This window comes from Alligator sinensis, unplaced genomic scaffold (genome assembly GCF_000455745.1).
Source record: "Alligator sinensis unplaced genomic scaffold, ASM45574v1 scaffold858_1, whole genome shotgun sequence".
Taxonomy (NCBI): Eukaryota; Metazoa; Chordata; order Crocodylia; family Alligatoridae; genus Alligator; species Alligator sinensis.
Window position 1 is genome coordinate 475939 of NW_005842079.1, and position 10790 is coordinate 486728.

Genomic DNA, 10790 nt, shown 5'->3' on the forward strand with positions numbered 1-10790 from the left:
TCTAGTTTGCTCTATGGGATTCCTTTGATATTCCTCTAATATTTCTATGATATTGCTCTACCTTTTACCCTGTTTCCGCCCTACCCCCTGTAATCAATAAAGTTCTCCTTTGTGACCGGTGTGGGAGACTTATTGAGGGGTGGGTCTAAATTATGCCTAGGAGGGCCCTTAGGTCTGCGGACTAAGGGAGACTTTCCTAATAAGCCCCTGACTTGGGGAAGTGCCCCAAGTGCCTGTATTGGGTCTGGTACCCATTGGACGATCGGGCCTGTGTTCTCCAAGGTGCGCAGAGCCAGAATTGAGTCCAGAGCCTTGGATGGTGGCAGCGGAAACCCCAGGCTAGCGAGTGTGCTCCAGGGAAGGGGTCGGCCGGACGGGAGGCACCCCAAGGGGGGCACTCAGAGCCTGGAAGGTGGTCGGGCGCAGCAAGGTGGGTGGCTCAACGCAGGAGCGCCCCCTACTGGCCTGCCACAAGCTGGTTTCCTAAGGGCATTACTACTGGCTCTGGGTGCATGCCACCACTGAGTCTCAGTGTGGGTGCAGGGGGACTATTGCCGTGCCTCAGTTCCCCCTTAATAACACTGACCTTGGGTGAAGTACCTTAGGACTGTGAGATGTCTGGCTCCTGCAGTGACAGATACAGCAACAGCAGGGGGAGGGCAGTTGCACAGAGGACAGGGGGGCACCAGCCTGTCTCTGAATAACCAGGAAGAGATGGAACCACTGAGACTGAGGCAGATTTCATCCCCAACAGTCAACGCACCCTTTGGGGTGTTTTTCTGGGGAAAGCTCCTGAGCCAGAGGGACTAATCATGGAGTCTCTGCAGAGTTGGGACTCAGCTCCTTGGGGGATTGCTCTCCACTGAGTAGAAAGCTGATGCTGGGTGTCAGGGGCTGCACAACAGGACAGGTGATCCCCTATGCCTAGGAAGCCTGTGCCTGCTCAGACTAGCAGGTGGGCAAAGGAGGCTCAAGTTGCCACTTATTGGGCCAGGGCTGACAAGAGTGGGAGATTTGGAGCCTGCAGGAAACAGCAACGCTGGGCAGGACAGCAGTTCCCGGGCTCAGGGAGCAGATCAGTCTAATCTCTAATGGCCAACAGTCCCTATGCAAACAGCAGCACCAGCAGCACTGGGATAGTGGAGGGCTGCGGGTCAGGACTGAACTGTGGTGAGGCAGGAGACTGCCCACACAGTACCCACCCCACCTACCCCTCCTCTGCATCCCTGTCTCTCATCCCCATCCCCCCCCACACCTCCGCCCCGCTGGTGTCCGACTGTCAATTCAGGCCTCAAGTGCTGGTGCATCACGCAGAGTAATGAGAGCCTGGGGGTTTCTTAGTCCCTGGGCTGGCTGGGGGGGCAGAAGGGAATGCTTCAGTGAGGGATCTGGCAGGGAAAGTGTGCCTTGCCAGAAGAGGAATGAACTGGTTCGGCCCAGCCATCACCAAGGGAAGGGCAGGAGCTGGACCACACTTCAGATTTGACAATATACAGGTAGCTTGACATGGCTGTGGGAGGAGCAGAGTTTTAGCAAGGGGCATGGGAGCCCTGGCACCAGACAGTGCCCTGATGGCCATGGCAGTGCTAGGTGCGAACTAGATACTGATCTGTGCCAGGGGTGCCACCGAGCACTCAGGGCCACTGCCCCCCGGCTGGAGCACACCTCCTCCATGATGGATGGGGCCAGGGAAGGGAGTGGTGGTCACACGCTCCCTGGCAGAGAACTAGCAGGCAGCTGTACTCACAGCCTCTCAGACATTGCTTCATTAATGTGCCACTTCCTCCTCCAGTCCCCAGTTCCCCATGCTCCCCCCACCCTTGTAGCTTCACCATGGAATCTAACTATCAGCTTCTGTCTTCCACCCCAGAGGTGGCTGCATGTCAGTGCAGGGTCCTTTGGTAACCAATGCACACAGTGCCTTGGGGCATGGCTTGGAGCAAACACCTTTCCTGAAGTCTCTCCAACCTGGGTTGTTCCCAGCTGGAGCTGGCTGGGACCTTAGGCAGGGGGGAGTGAGTGCAGGCTAGAACTCAGATCTCCCTTGCTGTGTCCCAGACCCTCCCAGTAGCTGTCTGCTTCAGGGTGGTACCCTTCTCCCATGCACCCAACTGATTCAAGCAGGCCCCCCTCCCCCCTGAGTACTGGTGCATTCGCCATGCCCCATTTGTCACCTCCTGAACTTTCTGAGGAGCCCTTGGCTGACTCCTCCTGCTAAATTTATCTGGGTGCAGGTCATGCTGTCCTGAGACACCATGGAATCAGGAGCTGGGCATGGCCCAGCTTGCCATCTGTTTGCAGCAATGGAGCAGGGTCCTAGCTCCCTGGCAGGAGGAGAGGGAGATTTTGGAGGGACTCCGCTCCTGACTGCAGCCCAGTGCCCTCTGTGCTATGCTCTGGTTACCCAGCCCTGCTGTCAGCCTGGTTCTCAGCCAGGTGAGATGCCCTGAAAGGGGAATCGCTAGCTTGGGGAACCACAGAAACTACAATGGGGTGCCAGAAAGAGGAAGAGTGTGCCTTTCCCTGCACTTGGCAGAGACATATCCCCCCTCTCCCCAGCGTGCCCAGCGCTGCCTGGCTCCTATCTGTCTTGACACTGCTGGGGAGCCAGGATTCTGGCCTGACCCACCACTGCCCCCCTGCAGGACACAAAGTGGACATGTCTGAGGCATATGCTGCCCTGGGCATTAGAAGGGGTTGGCGGAGTCTGTGGCTGGCAAGGGGAAGGGAAGGGAGTGGGGAATAGGGCAGGGGAGGAAGCACTCACGTGGTCTTCTCCTCCAGGTTGAGGAAGGTCTGGATCACCAGAGGCACTTCAGATTTCACAATGTACAAGTAGCTTGACATGGCTGTAGGAAGAGCAGAGCATGAGCACGGGTCATGGAAGCCCAGACAGTGCCCTGATGGCCATGGCAGTGCCTGATGCTTCCTCGGGAAAGTGGAGAGCCAGACAGTGATCTGTGCCTGGGCTGCTGGCTAGCACTCAGCCCTTCCATCTCCCCACCCCAGGAAAGGGCAGTGCTCCTGACTATGACTCCTGGCTGTAGGCTGAAAGGGGTCTGCATGCAATCTGCTGTACAGATCTCATCTGGGTGCCCATTCCCCTCTCACCTCCAATGTTCTGTAGTGTTATTGCCATGGCAGCTGCCAGCTTCCCGGGTGTCCCGAAGGCGCGATAGCCCAGCTGCTCATAGGCTCGGATCCCTGTGGGACAGACACGATCCTCGGTGAGAACAGAGGCAGGGGGCAGGGAGAGGTCTCAGAGCAACTGATATTGGCACTGGAGCAACTAGGTGAGGGACCAGAAACCTAGTCCTGGCAGCACCATCCACAGGGCAGTTGCTAGGGAGTCATGCTGGCAGGGGATGTGGGACATGTCAGCATTAGCATCCCCTTCACCCTGCTACAGCCCCAGGCACCTGCAGCATGGATGCTGGTGTGTCCTCCAGGGAAGCCAGTCACAGCTGGTGAATCTGGTGTGACTGATGATCAGTTCGTTCCTGCCTGTCCTCCATGCCCCTGAGACCTCATCTACTGCCTGAAGTCCGAGAGCTACCCGATCTTCCTTGGATCTCAGTCTCATTAACCCACTGCTAAGAGTATCCAGCAGGCCCCAGTTTCCACCATGCTGTGTCTCTGGGTTAGGAGAAGGAACCCCCATGACTAAGGCTGGTTCCGTATTCCTCTTCCCCTATGGTAACAGACAGTAAACACCAAGGAGCATAGTAGCAGAGCTCTTGGGACCTCAGTGCACCCCCCAGCTAGAGGCCCCTAGCAGTGACAGTGCACAGCCTCCCCTCTGCTGCACCCTCCAGTGGGGTGCCCTTAATACATCTTGCTGAATTGGAGGTGTAGCTATGGGAGGTGGAAGGAGCAATTGCCCTAGGCTGCCATTCGCCGGAGGCACCTGAATGCTCACATCACAGGGAAGGTCCCACAAGGCAGGGCACCCCTGCAGGGGAAGCCCCTTCAGGACTGCACCACCCCCATGCTGAATGTATTCCCTGTAGTCTGGCCTCAAGGTGCCCATGTCAGTCACGCCAACCTTGGGCTGGATAAGAAGTGTGCAGAGGACACAGGTATTTTTAACCTCTATGTAGGGTCATCTCTGATCACACACTCTGGGGGAGGAGCCTATGAGCTATTAAAGCACAGGCAAGGGGTGCAGAGAGACAAGCAAAGCTGAGAAGCAGAAGGGAACACTCCTCCTGGCTCTGGGATGGTGGGCCCAGAGTTTGTTCCCCGTCCCCCACCAGCTATTTTGCAGGAGGACTTACCCACAATGCCTGAGGACTTCAGCAGCAGGTGGATGGAATAGCTGGAGAGCAAGGCCACTGCAGTCAGGAGGAAGCTGCAATGAGAAGGGGAGGTGGGTGGAGCCAGCAGCAGGGTCTGAGGAGGCCACAGCAGGGCAGATGGAGGGCTCAGCAGCTCCAGCACATTAGGGAGCCCTGGGGAGTTTCCAAGGGTTCGATTTTCCGAGGCACGGAGCAGCTGCCCCCTTCCCCACCATGATTTGGAAGGGCAACCCTGCATGCAAATCAATGCTCCAATCCTTGGTTGCTCCTTCACCAGTTTCCCCTTCAGGAACAGGTGCAGGACTATGTTTATAGATATTCCATAAAAAACAAGGCTAAAAACACCTGTCTGTAAAGTCTGTAAAAAAATGGAGCCATCTAAGCAATCAAGAGCTTGATAGATAGAGCAGAACAGAGCAGCACTACCCGGTGCTTGAGCAGAACTGTAGCACCCTGCAGGAAGTATAGCCCTCTCCCCTCCACCCATGTGCTTCTGTATCCTGTTGCCTGCCTGTATGTAACACTGCTGGGTTGCAGTTAGGCAGACAGTAGTCCTTCTTTGTGAATCCATGATGGGACAGGGGCCAGTGAGGGTAAACCAGCGGGGTGAACCGGTGAGGGCAATAAGATACAGGGTGTAGCCAGCAGCTTCAGGGCATGAGGTAGTAGGGAACCCTTGGGTTAGGGGCAGCACAGTGTAAAACCATTGCTGCAATCAAGCAGGTTTGCCAACCCAAAAACATTTTTTACTGATAATCTGCAAACTTTTTACTAACAACCAAACTTTTTTACTATGGTTGTTATTAAACCCCTACATTTGAACCCAGTTCTTGTCCAGGGCCTGGCAAAAGGATTACATTTGCATTAGGTAAAACATAAAACATGTCAGTAAAAAAGTTTGGTTGTCAGTAAAAAGTTTGGAGATTCTCAGTGAAAACATTTGTCTTGGGTTGGCAACCTGGGGTGTTAGTGACATGGGAACAGCCAGAAGTAAAGGGCCCAGCTTGCCCCTCATGCCAGAGTAAACTACAACCCACCACTCTTCCCCAGCCCCAGCCAGCCCAGCCCAGCCCACCGCAGGTCTCACGGCCAGAGAGCAGTCTGTGCTGACAAGAGGGTCTTCACCTGCACTCAGTGCTAGAAAAGAGAGCAGCAAATCTTCTGACTCATCAGCATTGGGAAGTCTACTAAATAATTGGTACCAGTGAAACTGCTGGCTAATCAGAATCTGAATCTCTTGACTGAACATTGTCAAAGAATCAGCTAATCACATTTTGGTTCCTGGGCCCTACCCACATCCTTGGTGTGATGGAAGACAGTGGGGGCAGGGAGTTTGTTTTGGAAGTGTTTATTTGCCCTATACCAGGGGTTTTCAACCTTTTTTTTAACAAGTGTACCCCTTCTGTCTCAAAGTTTTAGCTCATGTACCCCTTTATATTTTGTTCTTGTTTTAAATGTTATCAATTATGTGATATAAGGCAGGCTACACTAATTAATATTAAATGCATTATTAATATATGCATTAAATATATATATCATAGTTCGGCTGGTAAGTCTGTTATGAGGGAAGGGGCGTGGGGTGGCGGGCAGATCGAGGACCCCGAAGTGAGGGACGGAGTGGGGCTGAGGCAGGGGCAGGCACTGCCCAGCCAGGGCGGGGTGCAGGATGGAGCTGTGAGCAGCTTATCCAGGAGGTGTGGGGTCGGGGTGGCTCCCACCGCTACACGCACCTTGGGAGGGCATGGGAAGTGTGTGCCCCCAGATCTGCACATGGGGCAAGGGTGGGCTGTCACTGTGAGCTGGAGCCGGGGCAGCACTGGGCTCTTCCTGGCAGGGGGGTTGGGCCAGGCCTGCGCTCGGGGTGGGCAGCAGTAGTGGTGAGAAGGGAACTATGGGGGTCATGGTTACAGCCACCCCAAAATTCATCATAGCCCCTGCTCCCAGTGCCACCGCTGGCTCCCACCCTGAGCACAACCCCATCCCTGCCCCCGCTCCGGGAAGAGCCTGGCACTACCCCAGCCCACAGCGGCAGCCTGCCCTTGCCCATGCACAGATCCGGGGCACACGCTCCCATGCCCTCCCAGGGTGTGTGCAGTGTTGGGGGTTGTCCCTTCCCCACACCTTCCATCCCCCGCTCCGCCCTGGCAGCTCCATCCCCCGCTCCGCCCTGGCTGTGCAGTGCCTACCCCTGCCCCAGCCCCACTCCCTCCCTCACCATGGGGGCCTCGATCTGCCCCCAGCCCTCATGCCCCTTCCCTCACAATAGACTTACCAGCTGGACCTTGCTGCTCTCCACACTGCGGGGTTGCACTCCTGGCCACCTGCATGCTGCGCTGCAGCTGCATGCGTGTACAGGGCTTTTATCGGCCATATCAGCCAAAAAAAGCCGACTGCCGATACAATCAATTTTCCTTATATCGGTGCACCTCTAGTAATTTTTTCTCACTCGTTCTGCGTACCCCCTACAATGTTTTTAAATACTCCTAGGGGTACGCACACCCCCGGTGTGCATAACTTGGTAACCCAGACCTAGCTTGGTCCAGCTTACACCAGTGGAGTTTTTTACTGGTATAAAAGTGATTCATCTATCCAGGCCCACTAAAAATTCAACTTCTTGCCTCTTCATTGCTCTGTGATCTCCCAGGACCGGGGTGCTCTTTCTGGGTTGCATCTGGCGGTCACAGGAGGAGCTGCTCCTCTATGTTGCTTCCCAGTCAGCTCCTCAAACCAGTCTGTGGCTTTGCTCCTAACCTCCCAAGCGAAGAATGGACAAAGTGCCCAGCTATATCAAAGACTGAGTTATCTGTGTGCCATTGTGGCAGGCTGCTCCTCAGGGACAATGAAGTCCTGGGTTGAAGAAATCCAGATGTGGGGCAAACTGAGATCAGACAAACCTGCCTCTCCACCAAGGCCCATTCATCATCATCAGAACTCTCGCAGCTGACACCTAGTTCTCCACAATAAACCCCTCCCCATCACCCACTCAGGAACATCCTGTGTGAAATTAAATCTGTTGTGGACAATGCGAATTAACATAAAAAAACAAAGGAAAAATATCAAATCTGCAAACCTTACCCCCAGCAGAATTCTGGCCCCATAAAGGGATCACCGCTAGAGACACCATGACAACCACTAGGTCTTTGGATCTTGCTATTCATATTACATGGAAGGTGTGCAGATGCTCTGGTGAATGGCAGCAGGGTAAAACCTGGAGGAAGGGTGCTCCAGGATGGTGGTGGTGTGAGGTTGTCCCAGCTGTCTTCCCTCCCTGTTCCCAACAAGAATGAAGGAATTGTTGCTTTGAGATGTCATTAGCCACAGGGATATTTGTTTGTTCTCCTGCATGTTGTTCTCCTGTTTATGCTCATTCCACATCCCAGCTCTCCATGTTTGCTTTGGAACAGCCCCAGTTTCCTCTGGGTCCAACAGAGCACTCAAGGCTTTGTCAAAGGAACTGCAGGCCACGGGGAAAGGGTCCCCCCCACTGTGATGGAGTCATTGATGGGCTCCACATTAGCAGCTGCTCTGGGAGGAGAGCTGAGCTACAGAGGGAGGTTACAACCCCGTGAGCCAGAACAATCTGCCCTGCAGTTTCCTGAAGAATCCTGTAGCCTTTATCAACATGAGGATCTGCCAAACTCTCACTGTGATGTAGGGGATCATGAGGTTAAACAGCCCCCAAACAGCCAACATATGCACCCAAATGGGCATTGCAGTGATCACAGGATGTTACATCGTTGTCTGATAATGGGTCACCTCCCCCAGCACAGTCCAGCTCTCAGTAACCTGGGGACCCTTGTGCTTCAGGGTGACAGCCATGGAAATCAGGTCCAGTGCTCTGACAGCAAGATCGCTCCTGAGGCCTCTGTTGATGTGCATATAATCAGTGCTAGGGAAAGCAGCACAAGGAGCTTATAGCTTTTATATTGGGAGGATACAGAAGACATGCTGGGTTGAAAGAGATGCAGCAGTGAGAGGTTGGCTCTGAGCTCTCATACTTCCATGGGCATTGACAGTGTACTGCAAAATTCTCCACAGGGTACTGTGCTAGACACTGGCACTTAGCTGAGTGTGGTGAGGATGTCCCACTCTGACACCATGGAAGTACTGGCAGTTGGAAGCTGACAAATATTTGGCATTGAAACTTCCCAGTATGGACCTGGCTTCAGGCCATAGAACAAGCTCTTAAGGGAAGTGGTGAGAACCTGGGGTTTTTAAACAGCAGATGGGACAAATCAGCTGCAAAATAACTGGTTCTGGTGAGCTTGAGTGGAGGTGGAGGAAGGGCAATCAACAAGGGGGAAAGACTACTCCACCTCTTGTATGATGTACTCAGTGCCAACCCCTTGACTTTAGGACAGTTGGTAGCTCTTGGGGGAGCCTGCAGTTGGTAAACCAGTGTAATGATGTGCCTCACTGGACATGGAAAGACAAACACATACCCTGCAGTAACTTAATATCATTTTTGTATAATAATGTACACTACATCAGGATCAGGACTGGCACATGAGAAGCTACTCTGGGGTAGCTCACATAGTAGGTGATTGTTACTATGCCTTGCTAATAGGCAGTGGTAGAGAAGGTAACGACCTGTTTGCCATCTCCAGAAGGCTTTCCCAGGATAGATGTATACAGACAGACCTAACTTGGTCCAACTTACACCAGTGCAGTTTTTTACTGGTATAATAGTGATTCATCTATCCAGGCCCACTAAAAAAACCTGTGTCTGCTTTTACAGTGCTATAGAGAAATGCTTACAAGGAAGATTAGGAGCAGGGGTTGGCAACATTTTTAGGCCAAGTGCCAAAAAACCTTGCAACCTGGACTTCAAAAGTGTTGGTGTTATGGGGCAGCCAGATGGGGAGCCATGAGGGCCCCAATCCTTATCCTGGCAGCTCAGCCCTGGTGGTCCCTTCCCCACCATGCTCACTGAGGTATGTGTGCCGCTGCCACTGGCACTGAGCCTAGCCAGGACTCCAGACCGCTTCCTGCTGGTAGCAGCCCAACTCTGGGCAGGCCCCTGCTGCCTGCCACGGAGCCTGGACTGCTCACAGCGGGCAGCTGTGAGCCTGCAAGCGACTGCACCGGGGTTTGGAGCCCTAGCCCAGTTTGTCAGCAATGGCTGCATGCACACCTCGGGGCGCACAGTGGAGAAGGGGCTAGGGGCAGTGCAACCAACCTCAACTGACCTGGAGTTTCTGCCCAACCCCACTTCGCCCCCTTCAGTCTGATGCTCCATAGTGTTACTTCACTGACCCAGGCACACCTCCTGGACTGAACATGTGGCAAAGACAAGCCCCGAGGCATGGAGATGGCATAGCCCTGAGCCCACCCAGGCAGGCTGTTGAGGGCAGCAGGTCCTTCTGCCAGGCCTGCAGCTGGCAGGAGGCAACACCTGCAGCCACCCCTGCCTCCCATGCAGGGGATCCCGGGCCGCATCGCTCCTGCTCTGCCCTTTCTCACTTACCCGTGCTGCTGCCCCAGTGTGATGACATATGGCACATCCAGCTCTGGACCACATACCCAAGGTGATGCAGTTGAACATGCCACACTCCTTGTAGATGCCCAGCTCCTCCATGCCATGCTCCTCTCCAGGTCGTGTGCCCCAAGGTACATGTGCAACTGCCACTGCCATGGAGCCCAGCCAGGTCTCTGGAGCCTGGTACAGCTGTTTGCAGTCTCCTGGCTGCCTGCCACAGCTGGTCCAGGCTCTGGCCAGCTGCTGCCTGCCACAGAGCCTACGCTGCTTGCAGCAGGGCATGCAGCCCCCAGCCACCTGCTGCAAGCAGCCCAGGCTCCATGGCTGGCAGCAGCTGCCCAGAGCCCAGGTCAGCTGTAGCCTGCTGAGCAAAATGGCCTTGGGTGCCATGCTCTGCCACACGTGCCGAGGGTTGCTGACCCCTGATCCCACCCATGAATGTGAGCAAAATACATTGAGGGCCACTGAAGTAGATAAAAGAGCACATCGGGACTCCAAACCCAGTAGTGCTTGTCTGGGGTAAGAGAAGATGGTGGCAACACACAGACGCTGGGGAGCTTGGACACCAGGGTTCTATCCCTGGTTGTGTTGAAGACCTGCCAAGTGCCAGCAGAGAAGTCATTTACATGCTTGCCTCAGTTCCCCCTCTGTAAAACAGAGAGGGTGATAGTGGTAACAGCATCCAGGAAGGCCAGTGCCTGTCATGTGACAGGGATTATTTGAGATAATACCATAGGTCATATGACCTAGGCCAGAACTAGGGATGCACGTTTTCTATTCTCCCTCCACCAAGATGATGGGGCCTGAGCAACCTACCCGGTGCTACATCTTTACCTCCAAAACAGCCCTTCCAGGGAAAGGGAGGTTCTGACCTTTCCATTATGCAGATGGGAGATGGAAGCAAGAGAGATTCCCACGCAAAGCCTGAAACCAAATCAAGATTTGAACCTGATCCCTAAAACAGCACCTTAACCGTCCTTCTTAGCCTTTGGGTCTCCAAGCTCGGAAAGAGT

General features: G+C 54.2%; 1 protein-coding gene across 2 annotated transcripts in view; it reads right to left on the minus strand.

The window, feature by feature from the left end:
* The window catches only part of SLC38A3 (solute carrier family 38 member 3), an 81255-nt gene that overhangs the window by 13964 nt on the left and 56501 nt on the right, over nt 1-10790 (minus strand). For both annotated transcript variants that reach the window (XM_006023744.3, XM_025204333.1), the window contains 3 exons: nt 4278-4351; nt 3112-3204; nt 2768-2849 (listed from right to left, as the gene is read on the minus strand). In XM_006023744.3, the coding sequence (XP_006023806.2) occupies nt 2768-2849; nt 3112-3204; nt 4278-4351 (249 nt within the window). The remainder of the gene's footprint in view (nt 1-2767; nt 2850-3111; nt 3205-4277; nt 4352-10790) is intronic.